The sequence below is a fragment of the Aptenodytes patagonicus genome, chromosome 3 (genome assembly GCF_965638725.1).
Source record: "Aptenodytes patagonicus chromosome 3, bAptPat1.pri.cur, whole genome shotgun sequence".
Classification (NCBI taxonomy): domain Eukaryota; kingdom Metazoa; phylum Chordata; class Aves; order Sphenisciformes; family Spheniscidae; genus Aptenodytes; species Aptenodytes patagonicus.
In genome coordinates this window covers 29,356,007-29,381,739 of record NC_134951.1, presented here as the reverse complement: position 1 = coordinate 29,381,739, position 25,733 = coordinate 29,356,007, and the positions used below count along the sequence as shown (strand labels likewise).

Here is a 25,733-nt window from a genome sequence, read left to right as displayed (position 1 = left end):
ATTAGGAAAAATTTCTTCACCGAAAGGGTTGTCAGGCATTGGAAGAGGCTGCCCAGGGAAGTGGTTGAGTCACCATCCCTGGATGTATTTAGGAGATGTGTAGATGTGGTGCTTAGGGACATGGCTTAGTGGTGGACTTGGCAGTGCTAGGTTAACGGTTGGACTTGATGATCTTAGAGGTCTTTTCCAACCTAAACGATTCTATGATTCTATGGTTCTATAACGAAGGAGACATAAACAGAGGAAAAAATCAGAAGTTGAAGATGCATATAATATATGTAACCTTGGATGTTACGGTACAGAGTCTGCTCTGCTGGGAGAGGGCTGGGGCTCACTGAGAGCCTGACTCCTGGTGGCAGTCTCAGCCCTGGGGTAGAGGAGTGGGAAGTGTCCCAGAGTCCCTGAAGTAGCCAGGTGTGTGGGTTGAGACTGAAATAATGTCTCCCCACCAGTACCTGATACATAAACACTTGCCATATTTTGGAGCAGTAGCTGTCAAGTCTTTGGATAATGGCTGCAGAGTGGGATAGCGGTTGGACAAGTGTGACTGGGACTGGGAATATAACCTACTCATGTATGTACCTAGCAGAAGAAGTATATAAATGTGCCTTGTTGAAAACTGAGCTTCCACAGAAAGGCTGGTGAGTGTTGTTGGGTTTAGAATCTCAATTTTGGGCTTACATGCTTGACTGACACTTTTTGGGCCTGTGGTCCATTGCAGGCTGGCCTTACATCTGGGCTTGCAGATTCGATTCAAAGTTGTTCCTCATGCACTGGTTTTAAAACACAGAAGTTTGGATTTTTTTTGTAATATAACACTGTATTTTCTTTTAATTTCTTCCCCATCTAGTTTAATCTCAAGACTTTGAAAATACAATACACATGGCACAGATCGTAACATTTTTTCAGATGCTATTAATTCTGCTACTTCATGATTACATCTCAGCTGAAGATGGGGAGACAAGAGCAAGTAAGTCTTAATTTTTATATTTCAGATAACAGCAACTTCAAAGCATGCCTTGAATTTATAGTATCCATTTTCAGGTCCACATGTACACTTCTGTTGATGGTGATTTTTTTCCAGTATAATTTTCCTGGTGAAAATCCTATAATATATGATAAGTAACTTAAATATCTTATTTTTCCTTTAGGAAGGGAGTATCTTTATTTCTTTTTGTGTGTTGGAAATGCCCAAGGGGGCAGATGGAACTATAAAGCTCCAGTCTTGATTTAAACTTGTATCTTGAGTATTTATATTTTCATTTCTTCAGAAGTCATGTTTTGAATAGCTTAATGTTATGTGAGAAATTAAATAAGAAAAATAAAGGTTCTGTGAGAGGAAGCTGAGATAACCCCAGCTCTGGGACAAACCTTCTTGCATATTCTTCAAAAGTAGCATCTCAGACCCCACCAAACCAAGTTTTATGCTCTAAATCTGGTTTATGGAAAAGAAAAAGTTAAAGCAAGGTAGCTTTTTGAAAGACAAACTTTCCTCTGGCCACAATGATACTTTCAGGGTCGGTCTTTTTCCTCTAGTTTTACTCTCAATCTAGCAATTTTCAGTATTTTACAACAAACTCCATAAAATTCCTTTTGGTCTCTAGAAAGACATATTTTGTTTTCAGTCTACCTGCTCTAAGCTGGGCCTGCTTTCAGCAGGGTCCAATGATGTCCAAAGTCCCTTCCAACTGAAATTACTCTGTGATTCATATCCCTGGACCACAGAATGACGCACTCTGCTTGCCCCTTGCTCCTTCTCCCAATGTCTTTTCTCTTCAGCACCACCTGCATTGCAAAAGCATCTCTCCAGCAGACTGTGGTCACTTGCTTTCAAGGAAGGTGAAATCTTGACCTGACCAGAAGTGTCTGTGGGCAGATGTCAGGACAAGGCAAAGCCCTCCTTCCTGGGGTGGAGCTGCAGCCTTTCACAAAACAGAAAGCACAGTAATACACAGCAAACCCCATGACCCCAAGTGCCATGGGATCAAAATAATCTCTCCTGGTTTTGGCCATCTCCTTGGCACCTCATGTGTCAATTCTCTAAGCTCCTTTCACAGTCAATGGAATGTGATTCTTTCCTAGAGAGTTATTCCCTCCATCTGAGGATGTGCATATAAGATGGATAGGACTGTCCTGTAGAAATGCTTGTGTCAGTCTATGGCCTGTAGTTGGCAATTTAGTCTAAAAGCTCCACTTAAGAGTGACTATAGCAAGGAGAGCTGAATCAATGCCTAAGTCATCATGCAGTTACATTATATTTGTTAAATGCTTACGTGATCTTATATTCTGGAGGTTGAGCTCGTTCACTGAGCATTTTTCTTCTACTAAAATCATAATATACTACCAGCAACATTCAATCAAGACTCAGGATTTTATAATAACTAGTTCTGTAATTGCCAAGTAGCAGTGTCAGAAGTCAATTAAAATGTATTTGTAAAAGAATTGGATATTACTGCTGAATTCTGGGGTATTCAGACTATAGCCTTCCTCTGCAGTGTGCTTGGTTTGCTAACAAAAATGAGTTTTTATGTTTATCATCTCTGCAGACAGAGAGATACGGAAAAATCAAAATGTATTCCTCTCTGCTGATTGCATGAAATGCAATTGCCAGCTAAGGAACTGAATTCCAGAATTTTTCACAGTAGTTTCTGGTGATAATGTGAAAAACAGAAAAGGGTATGGTTTTCAGATACCAAGTTGGATCTGTGTGGCTTACAGAAACAATCTTGTTTTCTCTGATAAACTCAGCTGATTTTTTTTAAAATGGAATGTATTTGTCAATATAGATTCTAATACAAACAGTAATTGATATGAAAAATACTTCCTGTGGAAAAACAGAAAAAGAAAAAAGAAAGTGGAAGAGTTCATTAAAATATTTGTTTGATTTTTGGGGTTTTTTTAGGTTGCAGAACCGCTCCGGCAGATTTAGTTTTTATCTTAGATGGCTCTTACAGCGTTGGCCCAGAAAACTTTGAAATAATCAAAAGCTGGCTTGTCAACATTACAAGAAATTTTGACATAGGGCCGAAGTTTATTCAAGTTGGAGTTGTCCAGTACAGCGATTACCCTGTACTTGAAATTCCCCTCGGAACTCATGAATCCACTGAGAACCTCATCAGGGAAATGGAGTCCATACACTATTTGGGAGGAAATACAAAAACAGGAAGAGCTATTCAGTTTGCCTTTGACCATCTTTTTGCAAAATCTTCAAGATTTTTAGCAAAAATAGCAGTTGTTCTCACTGATGGAAAGTCCCAAGATGAAGTCAAAGACATAGCAGCAGAAGCAAGGAAAAATAAAATCACTTTGTTTGCTATTGGTGTTGGCTCAGAAATTGAGGAGGATGAACTTAAAGCTATTGCCAACAAGCCTTCATCAACTTACGTATTTTATGTTGAAGATTATATTGCGATATCAAGAATTAAAGAAGTTATAAAGCAGAAACTTTGTGAAGGTAAGTAATTGATTATAAAATATTTCAGGTGTGCAGAATGTAGTTCTGTACCCATATTTATTTATTTCACAAGCAGAATGCATGATGAATGTAACCTAAGGCACCTGATAACCTTTACTATGATCTTCTTTCATTTTGATCTTGTTTGTGGAAATCACTCCCAAAATGTTATTTTCTCCGTTAAACAAAGAGGTATATTTGGGAAAGATATGGTGCTTTAACACAATGTGTGTTTAATTTCAGTATGTAGCATTTTGCCCTAAGCCCTAAATTTTTTGCATTGATGAAGTTTAGAAACCCTGAAATAGTTGAGCAATTCTCATAGTGCTGAGAATATAGGGCTTTCTTTATCTTTTTCCTAGGTGCGGCTGATACTCATCCACAGTCTAGCATTTCTTCTTGACAGTTGAGAGGATAGCGTATCATTACAAACAGGAGTTCTTCCGCTAGTATGTGTTGAAAAACCCAGAAGAAAGACTCTTGGCAGAAGTGCCTGGAATTGTAACAAGCTGTTACGATCTATTTTAGAAGGATTTTGTAGAAGAATTAGCCAAGACCAACATTGTAAAATGACTTTTTAGCTTTAGAATGCTAGCAGCATTTCTGCATTGGGTTTTCTGATAACTTTGTAAAACAATGGCTTTCCCATATATATAAAAAAGCAAATTGCTTCTAAAATATATCACTCAGAAGGACTCTTATACAGCGAATATTTATCAGTGCTATTTTGTACATGTTCTATTACCAAGAATTGATGCAAGTCATATTTCAGTTGTACCATATTTCTGCACTTAGTAAGAATGAGAAAGAGTTTTCATTTGCTCTCACTTTGAGTATGGACTTAATTGAAAAAATATGGTGATACTTATGTTGAGGATAATAGTGTTTATTTCTTGATACGCTTATGAAAATCATAATAATTCCTTGTGGCTGATGTAGTAAGGTGGTCAGTCCAAAAATTAAATCAGCTAAGTGCAGCTAAATTCTTTAATAGAACTTCACACAGGGAGAAATTTCCCAAAATAAACACAGTATTTTCTTTAAATAAAGTCTAGAAGAAGTGACATTATATTTCATCAAGATGGATTTTCTGCTTTCAGAATTAAGTTAACTAGTGTCCTTTAAATTTCAGCTGTGATATTTGACACGACTCTTGGAGCAGTAATCTGCAAATGTTGACTATGTGTACAAAAGTGTACTTACTGTTTTGCTTTAAGTGACCCTTTGCTTCCACTCTCTTATGTTGCGGTCTTCCCTCGTGTTAGCATTGAGATGCCTCTCTAAATGGGTGATCAGAGCCAGTTGGCAGCTTCATTTCTAACTGCAATGTCTTTAGCAGGTGAACTGGAAGACTGGTAAACTGGAAATTTTATATCTGAGTGGTGGATTATTTTATTCATGTTGTTAAGATTCACTTTGACTCTGGGAGAGGAAGTTCCATGAGGGCAAAGCAGCAATGATTTGGTTGTGATCAACCACATGAAACTGCCTGAAAATTTTGCAATTCTCTCTTGATTGTCTTTGTTTTAATGTCTAAAAAAATGCTAGCCTTTACTCTATGGCGTTTTTAACTTTGTTATTACATGAACCATAGATATAAGAGCATAGGGGCAGTATTTCCTTTCTGGAAAAAGGAGGCTGACGTTTGGTGGTTTGTGTAGCAAGTAGTGCTATTACGAATGGCCTTGCGGATGGAGGGCTCTTGTGTGCCTTTTGGAAACTCTAGTGTTCATTTTAGAGTACAGCAGGGTGAAAAAACCTGCTGAACCTGTCATCCAGAAAGGACAATGTGGCTAAAAGAGTCCCAGAATATTTAAGGAATATTTAATATTTATTCTGGAAGTCGGATGTTCCTGTAGTATTAAATATTCTCCAGCAAAATATAGAAACGATTGTGTGTCAGGAATGCATTTAAAAACAATACTCAATGCAGACCTCAGAAGTATGCCTGGAGGATGCTGAGGAAAGTTCCTTTGTGCTAGATAATGGGATTTAACATCAGAAAGTTATTTCATGCTTCAGGAAGGAAAAATAAAGCATCTGAAAACTATATAAAAACACTAAAAGGGAACAAGATTTCAGTATAGGCTACAGAGTTGCTGTGTCTGGTACAATGGACTGGAAACACAACCCCGTTTCCCATGGAAGACAGTTCCTAATTTTGTCACTGACTTCTGCATCCTGTATAATGGCTCAGTTAGTTATCAAAATAGGCCTGCCAGAAGATGATCCAGAAGACCCCAAAAAAGATCTACCTTACTGGCAATGTTTTTATGTAATTCTTCAATGTGCCATTGGAAATAAAGAATAGATTCTTAATGTATAATTTTACACATACTTAATTTGTACTGTATTGGTTTGGAATAGTTACTTTGGCATTGATCCAGAATAATGGCCCTCTCACATAAAGTAATCCTATTTCTGCATTTATTTTTTGATTTTACACCAAATTTCTAATACTGTAGCTGATAAGAGATTCTTGCATTCATTTTCTTGTCAGTGTATATGATTATCTGTAATCTGTATTAATAGCAATATGACTGTTATTCAGCTTTGAAACAAATGAGTTTAGAAAATGTTTCCATGATAACAAGTGAAGAAACCTGAAAAAATAAATTGTTATTACTCTTACTTAATATCATAAGTATGTTGACTTAAATCCTGCATCTGTGTTTTGAGAAGAGTGAGAAGGAAAGTTGTATTGGACTTTGTATTTCCTTTTTTTTTTTTTTTTGGAAGCATTCAGAAGGTAGACATTTTAGTTTCCAAAATATAGGCAGAGAGTTCTTGCAATTCTTTCTTGTAGAACCAGACAGATAACTTTTAATATATTTTTAATTTGGGAGTCAGGTGACATTTTGCTGTGGGGAGGAAAAGAAAACTAAGGGGAATGTACGTGGCTTCTTGCTGCTACCCTGAGTACCTGTGGCATGTCCCCTTAGGATGGGATGGATTGTCCTTTCCCACCATAGATAGTTTGTGCAGACACTTAGCTGAATTTTCTTAGAGTTTATAGATCCTGCCTCCCACACCAGAACGGGGTAGCTTCTGGCTGCCCTTGGGTTGGTTAGAAAGAGAAGCTGTGCAGCGTTGCTCATATTAGAAAGAGAAGCCAGTCTAGACCTTTGAGCTGATAATTCCCTGGCACTGAAACATGAGTTTTCCAACCCATGGCTGGTCCAGATGGAGATGAGAGAACTCTCCACCCCTGCTTTGGAACGTATTCCTAACCTCTTCCCTTTCTATGAACTGATGCTTTTCTGAAGAAACAATGGGAAATGAATGATGAAAATGTATTTATTATAAAAATACTAAAATAGTTTAGCATAATTTTAATAAAACAAAAAGTTGTTTGCTTTCTTTTCATTGATTTATTACTCTAATACAGTGTTGGCTTTACCATTAAATTTCACTCTATCTCACTTTTTTTTTTTGAGACAACTTAGGTCCACTGCCTAGTATTGTTTTTGTGTAAAGAGACTTAAACAGAGATAACATTCAGCTAACTTTAGTTTCCACAGGAAATGTATCACACAATACTTATCCAGTGAGAATAGCTTCAAGCAGACTTCAGTGTAACAGACAAAATAGGTCAGAGTCCATTTTGAACAAAAGAGGATGGAAAAAGTAGTTGTAGATAATTCTACCTTCATCCAATTTCAACCCGATTTTATAGTTAGGAGGGATGCTGGATTAATCCAAATTGTTAGTGCATTGTGGAAATTAACATCTATAATTTTGTAGTATTTTGAAACCATGCAATTTTAGAAATTAAATGCAATGATTTTATTTGTCGGATATTGTAATACCTTTTAACTACAATTAGTGACAATTCAAAATAGTATGTGAACATAATTGCAGTAAAATATGACAACTCAGTATTCTCGCTTCATGTCTCTGAGGATTCTGCATGTCACCTCTCATGTTAACTGGCATTATCTTTTATTTCTCAATTATCTTTTATTTCTTGAAAGGCAGCTACAAAAAATCAGGTAGGTGGGAGGTTAGTTTTTGAAAGTTTTAAGTTATATTTTCAACTATACTTGCATTTATTACTTTGCAGAATCTGTTTGTCCAACCAGAATTCCAGTGGCAGCTCGAGACGAAAAAGGATTTGACATTCTTGTAGGATTAGGTGTGAAGAAAAAGGTTAAAAAGAGAATACAAATACCAACCACTAATGCAAAAGCTTATGAAGTAACCTCACGTGTTGACCTGTCAGAATTGACAAGGTATTTAACTTTATAAATACACTTCTAAATTTAGTAAATTTTTTTGTTTGCTTAAAGTGAGAGGGACTTATTTTAAGATTTATACGAATGTTCAAGTACTGTCTTTTTTTCCCCCCCTTCCCCCTTATTTAGGAATGTGTTTCCAGAAGGTCTGCCTCCGTCCTATGTGTTTGTTTCCACTCAAAGATTTAAAGTAAAAAAGACATGGGATTTGTGGAGAGTTCTAAGTCTGGATAAGAGACCACAGATAGCAGTCACTATTAATGGAGAAGAGAAAACATTATCATTCACTACAACAAGTTTAATAAATGGGACACAAGTTACTACTTTCGCTGCACCTCGTGTAAAGGTAAGGAGTAAGACATCATCATGCTGGAATACTCATTTAAGTACACATTATTCCTTTGCCCTTTATGTTTTTTAAAAATGCATGGTCTTATTTTTGGCTGCTTAGGCATTTAAAAATAGATGGGGGGTACTTTACCCATGTTTCCAGAGCATCCACAGTGATCATCACTGTAAATACTTTGCAGGTGCTTTCTACTCAGTGGTTTCTAGCAGGTAATTGTGAAGATCACAGAGACTTTTTTTCACACAGCTCTTTGCTTAACGTATGCTGGAAAGTATTTTCTGCCTTTGATATGGAGACTAGAAAATGTGAATGAAAATAGTCCATTTTTAGAGAGAGTTTTTGTTAAGTGTCTAAATTCCTTGAAAATACATAATGACAGAATTTACTTTCTTCTCCAGAAGAGTAAATAGCAGCTTACAAAATGAGAGTTCAGTCTGGATTTCTCTAGTTCTCTGCTGAATAAAAATTCCTTTCAGCTACTTATTTGTCTCACTGAAGGGATTCCCCTCTTTGTGCAAACCAATTTTATTGTCTTCTAGTGTAATCTGAAGGTTCTCTTTCAATCTTTCTTCAGTAATTTCCAGTGAAGTATTCAACTCCTACAAGAAAGATTATCTTGGTTGCAGGTGAGACAGAGGGAAGGAGATTGAATGTCTCTACTCTTGCATTTGTAGCAGTGTAGGAATATGCAGCCCAGAGATTCCCATTCCTACCGCAGGGAGTATTATTTAAGTGAACAAAGAGGGATGCTTTAGCAGACAAAGAGTGGGAAAGATTTACTGCTGGAGCGCTTCATGGCCAAGTGGGTTCAGCTTTTCTGGGAAGCAGTTTCCTGCATTCGAATCCTTACTCCAAATCAGGCTGAAGGAATTTGAAATGTAAATCCTCAGAGAAGGAAGGACTCCTATCCAAGAGAAGGTCTTAACTACTAAGCTTTTGCTAGGGAGAGGCATTTTATTCTTCTGTTATTGGATGGAGAATTTTACTTTTTCTTTCCAAATTTCCTCTGCCTTTTTAGAATTATTTGTAGGTGAATTTTTTTTTTTTTAAAGAAGCAGTGTTAAACTTAATTTTCTAACAATTTCCAGTAAATACAATTTGAAGTCAATCCGAAAATTTTTATTCAATTGTTTCTGGCAGCTACAGTGACAAATCAGTCTTATTCCTGCAGTCCAAGGTATCCATGAACTTCTCCATAAAAAGACGACTTTTGCTTTTTTTCCTTTTGTTTCTCCATGCTTGTATTGCTATTATGGAGAACAATAATTTTAGGCCCTTTTTAGAGCTGTATGTCTCTAAACACACTATAAATGTCACTATGCTTTCAGTGAACCTTTTTATTTAATAAAATTAATTATTTTATTTTAAAAAATAATTAAAATTTTAAAATAAAACAAATTATTATTAATTTTATTAACTTAATAAAATTAATTAATTAATAAAATTAATTATGACGATTTATCACTTTTACTCAGGAAAATGGAAATGTTATATATTCTGATCTGTTGTTTACTTTATACCTTCTTTAAAGGTATCTCTCATGTTCTGTTACTTGTAGAACTATGCTATTTGTTTAAACTAAATCTTAAGCTTTAGAAACCTGAGGTTTTATGAGATGATGAATGTAATATTTGGTTTATTCATTGCAATATTGTGATTCTTTCTGCCAATATCATGTTGTCTTTAAGATTTTTTTTCATAAGATACTAGGTAGAAAGACTTTCAAGTACTGGTTTGTTTTCACCATGATTTAAGATCTGAAGTGCTTGAGACATTATACCACTGCTGAAAAAAAGGCCTTTGGCTTCATATTTTTAACAAATACATGTTCAAGATCATAGACTGAAAAAATCTATGTGAGTTAAAAAAATAATTCTGAAAAAGGGATTAATTATTACCAAATAGCGTCTTCTCAATTATAATATTACTTGGCAAATACTTTTTTGCCTATGCAGTTTACAATTTTTTGTATGACAAAACCTGGAACATTGATCATCTCAATCATTAACAATAGTTTAAGTGTTGAAATGCGGTTTTATTGTTATTTAAATTGAAGACATTTTGTTTTAAACAATCCTGTTTTCTTCACTTTTCTTAGACATTGTTTGATGAAGGCTGGCATCAAATTCGTCTCTTAGTAACAGAAGACTTTGTAACTTTGTATATAGATGACCAAGAAATTGAAACGAAGCCATTACATCCTGTTTTAGGTATTTACATCAGTGGCCTAACCCAAATAGGAAAGTATTCTGGAAAGGAGGAAACTGTACAGGTAAGCATATGCTAAAACCACAATGATTCAGAAATTCAACTGTAGGTTAACATTGCATCGGCACCTTCTGTTTTCTTGAACTTACTCTTCTAATTTACACTAGGCTGAAACTTAATATACAAAGTTTTAATAGTTAAGAGGGAACATAAATGGTCAGGAGGACTCAGCACAACTGATATATCCTGTACAGTGGGTGCTTAATTGGTCCCACTGACTTCAAGGGGCATTTGCTTTTGCTGAAACACAAATTTGATGCAATGTGGTTGCCTGAATTTGGGAAACAGTGTCTCAAAGCAGGGGATTTCCTCTGTGCTTGACACTTGCATATAATTTCCTTCCATCAGTGGTTATGCTGGTAAAACAGAGAGAGAACAAAATTTTGATGAAGTTTCTTTCTCATCACTAGCTGTCACGACAGTACAAGGTGTATCAACTCTGTTTCTATCATACTGCAAATATTTGATACTCAAACTGCCACTGTTTGATTCTGCTGTGCTGGAACCCCCCCGAAAACCCTGTACTAAGGGTTCTTCTCTGTGCTGAGGAACGTTAAAGTCCTTTTGCCTTCAGCTCTTTGCAGACATCAAAAAGCTGGTTAAAACTTTAGGCTGTATACGTAAAGGCTGTGTAGACCAGTGATGAAGACTATTATGTTGACAGTGTTTCAGCTGTTGGCTAAATAGATTGTTTCCTTATATTTGTAGCGATGTGGTAATGACATTACTAATTAGACTGATGATAGTAATGGAAACAATACTAAGAAATACTGAATTACATAAGTAGGCGTTATTTTTAGTTATTTTGAAAGCTATGCTTTTTTTGTACTCTAATTTAATGATCCTTACTGCTACTATTAAAATATATTAATGTGTTTTGCATCATCTTCATTAACGCTCTTCAGATGTCTTTACTCATTACTCCTGAATTTTGTGTATTTGTAGCCAGGTTTCAGTTCTATTATTATAATCTTCTAAAAGTGTACATGGAAACTTGGATGACGCACTGTGTGTGTGACTCAGCATTTCTGGTGGTAACATTGTCCGTATACTAAAGTACCCCTTTGCGAAAACTACTGAATGTTTGTCACAGATTTCTGATAGGACTTCAAGCACTTATTACAAGGAAAGTAGAGATTTCAGAATTGTAATCGTCTCATGCATTTTCTCTGTTGGTGCAGGATTATCCCATTTTTATAGTTTTGTGCATTTTAGGATTAGAGGGTTGTTTGTTTGTTGTGTCTTGTTTTTTCTCTTAAGTCACTGCAGAAATGGGACTTTTATAGATTCCAAATAATACAGTTTCTGAGTTAATGTTAGTAGCAAGACATGTTATCTAAAATAAAAATGAAAACATTTTAGGCATGACAAATTGTATAAGATCCTCTTCTGATAGTGGACTAGAAGAAAAGTAGAAAATTTGCCTCAGGTTGCAATTTTATATTTCCAGATGATTTCTATAATCTAAAAAAGGTATTTCCTTTCTCTGCTTTCTCAGACTGTGACAGATTCTGCAAAGCATTAACAGTCAAACTTTGCCAGGATATTTCTATTTAAACCATGATTATAGAGAAATATGTTAATAAATCTGCATACTGCCTGTCAGTGAAAAGGTATTTTGAAATCCTTTAAGAAAGAAATCAATTGGAGTTGGATACAAAGTATGATACAAGAATCTTCTTCAGAGATTCTTTGGTGAATTTTCATTCTCTTTCTGTGCTCCAATTCAGATGTTTTCTAGTGATATTTTGCAAGTCTTCTCGATTTAATTAGGATCTTACTGGCTGAAGTGCTTTCCAGTGATGATAAACTTGTGTACATACTTAAGTGTTGTGAATTGTAGACATTTTGAATTTGAAAACACATATTACTAGCCATGGTATTAACAGACTCCATTTTCTGTGCTTTCTTCCCCTGCTAGTCGAACTTTTGATTTCAAATAAGTGTAACAGGGCTTTTTCCTCTCTGCAGTCATGATAGTTTATGCTAGAAAAACTGACTTCAGTGGTTTCATTTTTCTGGAGTATAGCAACAGAGCAGAATGGCACAAACTTTTGCTTACCTGGTGCCAGTGTTTTTATTGGTTGCTTTTTAAAGCTTTACATTATACAGCTAAACTCTAAACCAAATTCTTTCAAGCGTCAGGGATGCCTTCTGATGCTTCACTGAAACTTACTAATCATAGAATCATAGAATCATAGAATCATTGAGGTTGGAAAAGACCTCTAAGATCATCGAGTCCAACCGTCAACCCAACACCACCATGTCCACTAAACCGTGTCCCTAAGCGCCTCATCTACTCGTCTTTTAAATACCTCCAGGGATGGGGACTCCACCACTTCCCTGGGCAGCCTGGTCCAATGTTTCACCACTCTTTCAGTAAAGAAATTTTTCCTTACATCCAATCTAAACCTCCCCTGCCGCAACTTGAGGCCATTTCCTCTTGTCCTATCGCTTGTTACTTGGGAGAAGAGACCGACACCCACCTCGCTACAACCTCCTTTCAGGTAGTTGTAGAGAGCGATGAGGTCTCCCCTCAGCCTCCTTTTCTGCAGGCTAAACAACCCCAGTTCCCTCAGCCGCTCCTCATAAGACTTGTTCTCCAATCTCTAATCTTTAATCTTAATCTTACATCTAGGAGAGACAGGGCAGTGTAGAAACATCTTCCCAGGACTGTTAAGGTAAAAAGGAAAAGGTTGGTTTTGTCTGCCCAGTTGTAACTTGTTTCCCAGTGATATTGGCAGCCAGTGTAATTCGTGCTGTGCGTGTTTGGATTTATTGCCAAGGATTAGGGGTGGTGATTTCTACTATTTCAGGAAAGAAAATCTTGGATTGATTATTTTTCTTTAAATAATTCTGTTACAGAATGTTTAATTGGTTGCACGTATTAATCATTGTGAGTAGCCTGACTAAAAATGTTTCTACATCTTTAGTTGATTTTTAACCATAGTGGACACACAGAGCCTCCAGTTTCTCTTGCTTTTTAATATTTTTTTAAACTTGTGGATGATATAATTTAAGAAGGGTATAGTTTAAACTAACTTAATGTCAGACTATTAACGCTTTCTCTAAAAAGTGTCTTTTACGTTTTGAATTATAGTTTGATATACAAAAACTGCGAATCTACTGTGACCCAGAGCAAAATAATCGAGAAACAGTCTGTGAGATCCCGGGATTTGTGAGTATGATAGATGAACTTTTGAGGACTACTTGGCATTTTTTACAAATCACTGTTTAAAGCTTACTCAATGAATTCTTAAAATAAGTAATACTACATTGATTCAGCTGGTGCAAACAAATGCTTGTTACCGGTGCAATATCAAGTGACACAGAACTTGTCTCTTTTCAGCCTTATTTTTGCACAAACATATTTAAAAAGTTTTTTTAGTTTAGATATTTGATGGTGGAAATTTGACAGCAGTATAGAAGAATCACAGAATCTTCTGTTACAATTTAAGATTTTAAACATAAATTAGTAAAACTACTAGGTTACAGCAGTGTAAAATACTTTAAATATTACTTTTTAACTTGTCTCATATACTTCTTGCTACTTGTCAGGTAATTTAATCTTTGAAATTTTTGTACATAACCAACAAACCTATATTTTTAAATCACCTTTTCCTATCAGAAGTATCTATGCTGATGTCTGTGTTAAATATCCCATTAAGTGAAATGTTGCCAAGATTTTATGAAGTATGTTATGGATAAGACAAAAATAAAATCCCATTCAGGATTTTATGATTCATGTACACAATTAGGAAGCTTATGGGGATCCTTTGACATTTTCTTTGCCCTCTTACTTACAGTTAATTTTGCAATGAAATGCAAACAGATTTGGAAACAATTAATGACACACAGTTGGAGCCAGATTTTCGAAAGCATTCAGCTCCCATCTCAAAATATAAGCAAGAGATTGTTTTATACATACAGTTTCCTTCAAAATGTCCTCCTTTGTTTGGTGTCTGAAACAAACTGAGCTAAAGATATTCAGACATCTGTCATACTGTGTAAACCCATATTCTTCACGTTGTGATTTGGTTTAGTATTAGGACCATTTTGCCAGTTTGACAATAGAACCTGTGAATCTTCAACATCCAGATATTTTATTTTTTGTCAGACTTGCACAGACACCCAGCTAGACTGTTTTTCTTCTATTTATTTGGAGCCAGTGTGTCTATTGCAATCAGCACCCTTATTAGGCCTTTTTCAAAACTAACAGCTTTCATTTAAGCAGCGAATAGGTGGCTGGATTATTAGCTGTTCTGAAATCTGACTGTGTGTGTCAAGAACTAATGGGTTCAGGAACACTTTTGTAAAGTTAGCTTTAAATCCTGAAGTAAATTTAGTATTTGGCTATTTAACTGCACCACATATCTTTTTGCTCTTTACAAAATAGAAGTAGGATATGAAAAGTAAACAAATGAAAAAAATTTTTGTGTAAAGAAAGCAAAGACTAACAAGTCCATCATACCTTGCGTTCTCTGCGATTTGGCAAGAAGTCCAAGCAAAAAGATTGCTTTTTGCCAGTTTAGTTTCACTTGCTGTTGTTGTAAATTAAATTTGGACTTTACCCATGAAATTCTGGACTCCTTCAGGACTCCTTCAGAAAATAAGTGTTGCATGATCTCCAAGGAGGAATATGTGGTTTGTGGTTGTATTCTGTCGGTGTGGTTGTGTCAGAGCTCCTGAACTAAGCAGGGGCTGTATATACTAATTACAGCCTGAATTCATCCCCTTTCCTGGAGATACCTAGCTGCGTAGTAATTTTAAGCTCCCTCTATGATCCGTGGAGAAAGATAACCTTCTCTAGAGGTTGCCTAAGATGAAAATTGAATACAGAGGAAGCTATCTCTCTCCACATTGAAGTCTGTGGTGACTGTGTGCGTTAGAAAACTCCTGTACATGGTGCAGCTAATGGTGGACACTAAACCATTAAGACAGACAATTTCATGGTTGGTATGCTGAAATATTTGGGGATGGATTGTTCTGTGGTGTTGCAGATACTGGAAAACTCAATTCAATTGATAGCAGAGTCTAATGCAGTCACACAGGAAAGCAAGAAAAAGCCAGCCTTGCCTCTGTGCTGCTGTATGTTTTCCCAGATGCTGGATTCAGGCAGAGATCAGAGATTTCAGAAATATTTTAGTACATTCTCTGACACGAATGAGTAAGCACAGGATTTTTTTGATGAGAAGTTACTCCTGGCAAAAGGTTTGACCCAAATCTAAACATTTAATGTGTAAATATTTACATGGTTCAGTATTAATTCTAGTTTTGTCATTGCCTTTTAAAACTTGCTACTGGTAGCTCCTGTTGAAAGACCCTTAAAGGAAATTAACTAAAAATTCATATGCATTGATAGCAGCTGCACATAAGTCTGAGAAAGTCTAAAATTTTGAATTATAATTCCTTGACAGTTACAGCTCTAAATTTATGACTGGTTTTGGTAGTAGTGTTTACAAATAAATGGATTTTGCATATTACAAATATTGCTGTACTCTTAAACTGTGTTTCTTCTTTTTTCAGAATGGAGAGGTAGGCTCAATCCTAAAGTGCTCAAACTCAGTTTAAGGTAGTATTTGACTTTATATAAACTTCTTACTATTCTAGAGAAAATACCCTTTGTTTTGAAAAGTGGACAGAGGTTTGCTAAGCTTGAAAGTGCTGGATTTCCATTAATTGAACTCTAGTCAATAGGCAAATTAAAAATCAGTTTTCTGAAGAAACCCACATTTATTAGAATAAATGGCCTGTTTTTTTCCCCCGGTTCAATTCAATTGCTCTTATTTGCAGGGCTGGATGCTGTTGCAAAGTGAATGGGGATATGCATAGTCAGGTAGCTGTTACCTGCATCATGCTAATGGGAGCTCCCTGAAGGGGAGCTTGTTTGAAGGTTTAATATGATCGCTTCCCTAACCATCCTCGTAACTCCACTTGGTACCATTGCAAAGGAAACGTCGATTTGTGTTTTGATCAATCATTTGACCCTGAGAAAGAATTCCATTCAGAGAACATTGTAAAAAGTCTGCATTATTTTAGAAAATATGGGTAAAATGTTATAGAAAGTGTTTTAGATAATAAATACAAAATCTGTTTTTTTGTATCTTGGATTCTTAAATTTTTGCCTTTCCATAGCTCTAAGAACTTGCTGGGTGAAAAAGAATTCACTGAATCTAAATTCAGCATATATATTTCATACAGATGCACCTAAATTTTGGGTGCCTGACCCTGGGCAAATGGATTTGATCTAGTAGCTCTCCCCTTGCCTGCCTTGGTAAAACACTGAGGTTTCAAGTGGTCTCAATGGTGAGAAGTAAATACCTCAAAAAAAAAAAAAAATCTCTAGAGGGTGATGTGGTCTGCCAAGGTTTAGAGTTTACTGCTGTTTGTATAGGGAGCATAGTTTGGAGGAGGTCACCTAACGGTCTTTGGAGGATGGGCACCCTGGGGCCAGGACTTGTGACTTGTAGGAGTTGGTGGTAGCAGCCATGCCCCACCTTGCCTCAGGTGGGACATGTGCCCAGGAGGTAGCAGACTTGGGCTTTACTTTCTTTTCAGGCTTGCTACACATGATAGCATGTCCATCAGTTGTGGTCATTATGCTATACATAATATTTATTAGATTCTTTTTACAGACTTTAATTAAATAGTTATATTTGATAATTGATCACACTTCAAATGATGAATATCTGTTAGTTTAGGAGAAGAGTTTTGCATGTTGCCAGATATAAAATTATCAAACTATGTGAGAAAATATTTGTGGAAAAGCAAATAGAATTTCAGATATCAGCCCAGTATCGGTACTTAATTTTTTTATTTATTTTTCTTCTGGGTAAAATGATGAATTCATGCATGCAAAGTGGTTGGAGGGCAATATTCAGATGAGCAGAAGTTCCAGCTGAACAAGGAGTGAAGGCCAGGACCTATGCAACCTAAGGAAAATCAGCTTCGTATAATGTTATGATATGTTTATTGAATGCTTTTGGCACGTGTATTGATGGCTGGTTTCACTCTTGGTAGTGCATGAATGGTCCTAGTGATGTAGGCTCAACGCCTGCCCCCTGCATATGCCCACCAGGAAAACAAGGACCTCCAGGCCCCAAAGTAAGTTTCCATTCTGTCTTACTGAGTGTATATGACTTTTTTTTTTCCTTTTTTTTTTTCAAATCTTAATGTTGGCCAGTTATAGTCAGGCAGATTAAAACAGTAGGGGACGAGTTCACCTAGTTCTGGTTTCCGGTGCATGAATATAGTGATTAGGATCCTCAAGGCCAGGTTTTGGTGCCGTAACTCCTAATAACACAAATATATCTTTTATTTTTTAAGGAAAATGCTCATGGATGTAAAATTGTGTTTCCTTGCTACTCTTCAGCAAATGATCTTGCACTGTTAATTGTTTGAGAATGAAATGGTTTGCTAATAAAAGTCTTTTAATGGAGAGGTTTTTTCCTTCTTTGTTAAAGAATGGACTAGATGCTTACTGGGAGAGTTCCACCTCTGCTGTTCTGATGACATCCCTTCAGTGTTGGTGAAGGATTAAAATGAGAACCAGACTTGAGTTTCAGATGTCTAACATGGCAAACTCAAATCCCTAGTATTTTGCTGTAGTGCCTTTCTCAATAACTGTGCTAAGCAGTGCTTCCAGAGTTACTAGCTTGCCTTATAAGGGTAGACAAGAAAACCCCAAACCGCTTGTCTTTCATTAAGCAAATGATTAAAAATCTCTACTCTCATTATGTAAGGGGTTAACAGTCTGTTGCAGCTACCTCAAGTCAAAGGGCTTTTTGCTACAATGGTAAGGGTTTCTAACCAGGGAATTGGAATCCACAAGATGGAGATCATTATTATTTCATGTAATAGAATTTTTGTGGTCTTTTACCTTTTTTTTCCTCTTTAGCGTATTAGAGAAAAGAGAGAGACAGAGAGAGAAGACAGTATTTATCATTTTAAAAATATTGAAAGCCACATCCTGTGAATTATGAAGGAGTATGAAATGTCAGAATTAGGATGACCTATACAGTTTTATTTAGATCCCTGCTTCATGTGCAATCTTTCAGTTGCATTGCAGTATAGTATTTGTTTGGGGATAACTGAATAATGCAGGTGACAAGATGGTGCCTAACACAAAAGACTGCAGAAAGAGTGAAAAGGAAGCCAGTTTAAGATTGTATAGGTTATCTTAGTTACAGTATTTCTTAACTTTTGAATACTGGACTTCGGAACTGTATAAATTTAAACTTAATTTGTGTGTTTGTGATATTAATGGAGTACAATAAAATTAATTAAATTAAAACAATTTAAAAATACAAGTAACTAATATCTTAACCTTTTCAAGTTAAAGGCATAAAATTTCATAGTTTAGATAGTATATTTGAAAGCAAATTTATTTTCGCTCATCTCAAACCTGGACTTCTTAATTTGGACAATAATAATTCTGGATAACCTATTATTAATTTAGCAAATTATAACTGTTACGCTTCTCTAAAGAGACATTATTCTATATCCTTTCCCATTTAGTTCAGCATTACATTTCTGTGGTTTATATGTGAAAAGATGTTTTTTCACAGTCACACTGAAAGCTGGTTTCCTGTTTCCCTCCTAATGTCCTCCCTGTTTATAACGATTCTGCAGTTGTAACTGACCCGCAGGTCTGTTGATGGTTCAGGCTGAAAAAAGTGGTACTTGCTTAACGCTCCTGTAGAAGTAAAATGTTTTTATAGATCAAGTCTTACTGGATTTTGCTGGGCTCAGATCAAGTCCGTTAGTAAAATAAACAGAGAACGTTAATACCCTAGGAGGATATATTGAGAAGGAAGTTAAGTTCCTGCTTTCTTACCATAAACATGAAGCCCGGGGAACCAACTTCTCTTTTCCTTTAACATGGTCATAACAGAGGTTACCAAAATAATTGCAAAGGCCTTATACGAAGAAATCTAAAAGAATATCTTTTTTAGATAGCAGTAAGTGTGTGGAGAGTAGTTTAGTAGTTAGCAGGTTTTAATCCTGGCTCCTGCCTTTCCAGTGTTTTGCTTTAAGAACTAGACTTAGCTAAAGCAGGTGAGAGTTTTCTTCAGAGTAGAACTAGATTAACAAGGTTTTAATAAAGATTTTTTCATCTATTTGATGAAAAGTGTTTTTATTTCTGTTGACTAAGATGAAAGCATTTGAGATGATGGGCCAAACTTGTGCTGTAACTGAGCGTGGGCTCACTTCTCCAATCCTGCACGAGAAGTTAGGGAGAATTTTCCCAGGGAGGGGGTTACAAGATCAGTTCTATTTTGCTGTAGGAATTACTCTTCAGTAGCAGGTATCTGGGCTTGCAGCCACTGTTTTGTGGAATATATAGGGTTAAGGTTGCTCTGTGCTAATTTTAAAATGCTCTTTCATATCTTTTGTGTGTTAACCTTCTCCATAGGGTGACCCTGGGCAGCCCGGAAATCATGGTTATCCTGGTCAGCCTGGTCCAGATGGTAAGCCTGTGAGTACTAAAAACTTAGTCATATATTGTAAATGCAAAACTAACAGGAGAAAAAACATGTACTACTGATACCAGATTTTCAAATTTAGATGATTTTGTCTCCATTCTTTGAAACTGTGAATGTCACTTAAGCACTATCTGAATGTAACAATTCTATGAATATGTTAATCATAGTATTTTTGTTTCAAGCTAAAATATTGTAAATATGATAGCATGAGTTAGTAACTTGTAAAGCAGAGAACAGGCTATGAGTGCTCCTGTTGGTCTTTGCATCAGTTTGCAGCAGTTAAGTTTTCACCTTCTGACCTTCAATCTTTACTGCTTAAGAATTTTTGCATTAGAAAGCACTTTAGGGCAGCTAAAATCCTGTCTATTTTGTTTTAGGGATTGTTTCTCATGTTTAAGCTTAGTTCATTTAATTTCTTTTTAGGCTGCCTCAAGAAGTCCATCAAAATATGTAGATATGCATATACAGTGTTAAAAATATAGATATTTTGCAGTTCTAAACATTATGTGTTATAATATACATCATAAAAATACCTGTATTTTTCTCTTACCCTAGATTTTACTTTTTAAGCTGGCATTCAGCATTAGTATGGATGGTAAAGACTGGAAGAAAGTAGATGAATAACATATGTCCCTAAAATAAAAATGACAGATTTAGCAATGGCTCGTCTGGTCTTCATGGTTAACATTTTTTATTGTAATAAAGGCAAATAAATATATAAAAATAGCCTAAGGTTTCATTAAAAAATATGTTAGATCTCTGAATCCAATTGGAAGCCTCTAAGATATTGACAGCCAAGCTTCTCTGTTGAGTAAGGTTTTGTTAACAGCCTGCAGTCTCTGTATCACCAAAGTGGTGGTGTGCATGTGCCTCTGGTGTGTTAAGAGAAGGCAGGCCAACAGCTGGGAGACTTGACCACCCGTGTTTCTTTTCAAAGAATATGGCCTCTGGTGTTGCTTACTATTCATTATAAGCTATTGTCGTGGTTTAATTTCAGTTGGCAACTGAGCACCACACAGCCGCTCGCTCACTCTCCCCCCCGCCCCAGTGGGATGGGGGAGAGAATTGGAAGAGTAAAAGTGAGAAAACTCGTGGATTGAGATAAAAACAGTTTAATAATTGAAATAGAATAAAATCATAATAATAATAATAATAATATACAAAGCAAGTGATACACAATGCAGTTGCTCACCACCTGCCGACTGATGCCCAGCCAGTCCCCGAGCAGCGGCCCCCCCAGCCAGCTGTCCCCCAGTTTATGTACTGAGCATGACATCACATGGTATGGAATGCCCCTTTGGCCAGTTTGGGTCAGCTGTCCTGGCTGTGCCCCCTCCCAGCTCCTTGTGCACCTCCAGCCTTCTCAGTTGGTGGAGCATGGGAAGCTGAAAAGGACTAGTGTAAGCACTACTTAGCAACAACTAAAACATTGGTGCGTTATCAACATTGTTCTCATCCTAAATCCAAAACACAGCACTGTGCCAGCTACTAGAAAGAAAATTAACTCTATCCCAACTGAAACCAGGACAGCTATTATATTTATATTAAAAAAAAAAAGAAAAAGGAAAAGGTAAAAGACAGTTGGGAGCATTAAAAATAATTTGCTTCTGAAAAGAGGGTAATTTCTCTGCTTGGATACCAAAAACAGGAAAAGAAAAGTGCATGCACGTACTAGAAATTGTTAATTCATTGTAGCCTTTCATTCTTATTGTGAGGACTAAATTTTATGGTTGAGTCCTTACGTTGTAGTGTTATTTTGAAATCTCCATGGTGAAGTAGAAGAGAAGGTAAGCGTCATGTCTTCAAATCTACAGAAAATACAATTAGGGAGGAGTCCCAAATACTATTGAGAATAAAAATATAAGAAGATATCCCAAAACATTAGAAAATATAAGTGGATGAGTGCAGAGAAGACAAAATCATTTATGAAAGAAACATTGGATTATGGACTGGGGAACTAATAGTCTGTGGGTTTGGTTGAGACTTAGAAGGGATATTCAGTTATTTTAAGCCATTTTGGTCCATACTTGACAAACTAGAGAGACTTCAGAGAAGGGCAACGAAGGGCTGGATCGGACTTCTCAACTTCACTCTTTGTAATTTTTCTGTCCTGTGGAAAGATTCATGAGGATATTGTAACTAATCACAAGTCTTTCCCGAATCTGCCCTTGCTTATCAATTTTAGTACCTCTTGCATGTTATTCCTACTAAAAAGGCACTACCCACCAACTTTGACGGCTTCATAAAAACACCTAACGTTCCATTTCTGTTAAGAATTTTTAATACTAGTGATACATTTCATTTCTATGTCAGCTAAAGATGGAAACAGTGAGATTGATACTTACTTGGAAGTGTGTATGCTGTAAGGGTGATAAATATTACCAGTTACAAAGAGAAGGCTCCATGCTACACATCATAAAATGTTCACATTTCTCCTATTTTGTTGCTTAGTTACGTGTTGGCCTTTTCTTAGGGATAGCAGCTGGTTCATTTAACTGTGGTGATTCCTTTTGGAAGCAGAGTTAGTTTGATAGGAAAAAAATAGGCACTGAAAACAAGAAACGCAATTGTTTCTAAAAATTGAAAATTCTTCTGTTTTAAAATATGGAACTTGGTATATTGAAACCTGGCCATGGTAGCCTGATGGCCCAGGAGAGCAGTGAGTACATGAATTTTTCAGTAGTTCCACAAGCAAAGATCCCAATTTTTCCTGTGATATAAAAACATTTTTATACTTTTGCTTTTGTCTTAAACAGCTTTTGATAGCTATTATCTTCAAAGTGTTTTGGAACTAGAAATAGAGAAAACAATCTGAACTGAAATTGTCAGTGCTATAAAATACTACATTTTGGTTGAAGACAAGCATGAAAATGCTGGTTTTAAAATAGGAATGGGTGGAATCTGAGCTGGGGAAGTGTGATCTAATCAGAATAACTTTTCAGTTGATTATTGATGGTGCTTAAGCTTCTGAAGAGCGGTCCCGTTCTCCTGTACAAAGACAGGTATACAAACTGTCTCAACCTGGAGTTGCATGGGAGAAAGTGTACACCACAGTTTGACCATGCCGATTGCTAGAAGTAGACTTGCAGTATGGATAAGCATAGCAAAGCTGTCTTTAATCCAGCTAACTCTGATATTTTGAAAAATAAAGTGATACTGTGTAAGCTTTAGTGAAGCCAGAATGGACTGGATATTGGTAGGGAACTGTCAGTTTCCATTCTCTCTTTTAAAAAATAGATTAAGACTTTATTTCTGAAGTGTCCAGTCAGCTGCAACAGTATTGTTTTAGAAACAATTTGTTATGACTTTTTCATACTTTTATTGACAGGTTTCCACTTCAATGCTGTATATCTTCCCATAAGCACTGAAATTTGTAACAGCGTGAATCGTGAAGGAGAAATAAATTTATACTGTAGTCTTTCTGTAACTTTGTAATCTGGCAGTTACGTTTTTTTTTTCCTGCGAGTGAGTCATAATGTGCATAGATGGGCATTCTCTGAACATAAAAAAGAGTAACAAAAGTGTCTCAGACAATTAGAAGAGAATCAAGAAGCTTCGCTAAAGGAGAAATTTTACCATTTTGCTGAGTTGAAGTTCATATGTTATTTGAAGTGCTTACAGTTAAGTCCTATAGCTTTATTAGCTGACTAATTTTTTTGAAAAATCAGCTGTAGCTTTTTGCACTTGTTCTTTGTAAGGGCATAATTGCAAACCTATTAGATCATCTGCAGCTCTGGCCAGTACATTATTGTTCCTTACAGTAGATTCTTGAGAGTTTTACAGGCTAGCTTTTAGCCAGGAACGATGTGAGACCCTTTAGATATGCTGTGCAGGAAAACAGATTCCTTTCTCTGTCTTTTTCTTTCTGTTTTACTTATTTATTTGCTAATAGGACTTGCACGTTTTCTGTGCTGTCAGTGATTTTCCTTGTTTGAGATAACTTTGCTCATATGAATCTTTTTAGCTGTATCCCCTGGGGAACTCTGAAATGCAAGCTCTTAATTCAGACAGCACAATAGCCTTACAGGTAGTTGTGTAGTCGGTGTTGTTTAATCAAATGGCTTTTGCATGAAAAGCTTTTCCTGGAAAGTCGGTCTTTTCTGTTCCCAGACACATTTTTATGTTCTTCTCTAAAGTTATTCCAGTTTGCCTATCTGGTATTCATTTTCTTGGAACAGTATAACTGGTCAACAAAATGTTTCTTCCTCTGAGAAAGGTTTTAGGCATGTATTTATATTACTATATGTAACTGATTTTTGAAGTAAAACATCAAAGAAAATTTAGTTTATTGTTTGCGGGCTGGCTAGATTGTTGTAATACTTAAAGTTAGTTTTAGTCCAGAACAATTCAAACCAATTCTCATTAATATCTTCAATATTACCAGAAAGTAATTGTTCACCTGGTGTTACCCAGTAAAATTGTTTGCTGTAATATTTGGGGAAGTGAGCATAAACATGACTAATTTTCAGTCATTCTGTAATTGTTTTTTAAATGGTTTTGTTTATAGGTTCTTTGTTTTTTCCCTTTAATTGCCACCTCTGTTTATTTTCCATACTCTGATACATACAGAAAAGATCAATTGAAGTAACTGGAGAAAAGCACAAAAGTGAGAAGCATAATAAGTAATGGAAATAATTTTTTTTCAATCAAAAATGTCATTCGGGACCTGAAAGGATTAAATTGTCTTGTCAGGAGAAATAACACTGGTAAATAAGCACAAGGGTAAAAATAGTATTTGAATCTCAACTAGAACTCATTTTAATGGACATTATTCATCAGAAAGAAGCAGCTGGAGTGGCTGCTGGCCCTGAGAATGCTCAGCAGCCTGACTGTGCAGTCACAAGGCCATTTTTTATTCCAATGGATACTTTATATGTACTGGGGAAAAACTCAAATTAAGGGGAAGAATAAATGAACAGAGTCTATGCAGTGATCACTTGTGGTTAATAGAGGTGATAAGTTATCGGTCTGCTGAAAGAAATGAAAAAATACACTTATTTGTCAATTTTGAACTTTGAACCACACAGCTGGCAAATCTGGACAATTTTCCAGTATTCCATCTAGTTTCATTCATGAAAGTTTGGAACCATTTGCCTTGTCTTTACAGTGTCCACAAGCAATAAGCAGTTTAAAAATAATCTGGTGAGACTGACTTTACTGATATACCCAGATACAGAGTTCATAAGGTATCAAAAGTCTCACATAAGAAGTAATTTCTGATCATTCCAATATTTCTTTTTAAAAAACTATAGAACATTATTACAGCTGTACTACCTAGAGTTAAATATTTGGTGACCAACTGAAGGCTGAATCTTTTATGATGAACTTAGTATAATGGCAATGGCCAGCTATTTCAACAGTACTTTTGGAATAAAAATGGGTAATAGTTTCATGTATACATAGGATTACCTGTGCTATTGGATGGTTTGCCTGGGGATTTAAGTTGATACAAACTCTGCAGCTACTTTGCTCAGGAAACTTTCACAGACAGTTGATAATTCAGCTGTAAAATGTTGCTCTCAATTCCAGAAAAATACATATTCCTCAGTAACACTGTGACCTTGTTATTCTTAGAGGAAATATATTTACTCCATTCTGACTAATACAGTCATGTAATGGCTTCACTGAGACCTACTACTTTGAAATGAGGGTGATGCCTGATGCTGACTTGTGTTGCATACAGCTATATATTTCAGACAAAAGGCCATAGGACTATCTTCAGCAGTGCCCAAGGGCAAGATGATAAGCATGAACATCTAAGCAGCGAGCAGGAAGTTACACTCCCTTGGTACATCATCCCATCTCCCAGAAGTCTGAAGCTCAGGAATTTTTACGCTGGATTTATGACCTTTTATTTAATAATCTTGATGGATTTTTTTTTTTTTCCCCTCTGTGGTATTTGAGCCCAGAACATCATGCTCATGTAAAATATACTGCTAGCA

General features: G+C 36.1%; 1 protein-coding gene across 1 annotated transcript in view; it reads left to right on the top strand.

Moving 5' to 3' along the window:
• Positions 1–854: 854 nt before the first annotated feature.
• COL21A1 (collagen type XXI alpha 1 chain) overlaps positions 855–25,733 on the top strand; it is an 86,042-nt gene continuing 61,163 nt past the window's right edge. Inside the window, exons 1-8 of the mRNA XM_076332964.1 lie at positions 855–970; positions 2,903–3,454; positions 7,518–7,686; positions 7,819–8,035; positions 10,137–10,310; positions 13,407–13,484; positions 17,327–17,410; positions 19,722–19,784. Coding sequence (XP_076189079.1) covers positions 883–970; positions 2,903–3,454; positions 7,518–7,686; positions 7,819–8,035; positions 10,137–10,310; positions 13,407–13,484; positions 17,327–17,410; positions 19,722–19,784 — 1,425 coding nt within the window. The 5' untranslated portion in view covers positions 855–882. The remainder of the gene's footprint in view (positions 971–2,902; positions 3,455–7,517; positions 7,687–7,818; positions 8,036–10,136; positions 10,311–13,406; positions 13,485–17,326; positions 17,411–19,721; positions 19,785–25,733) is intronic.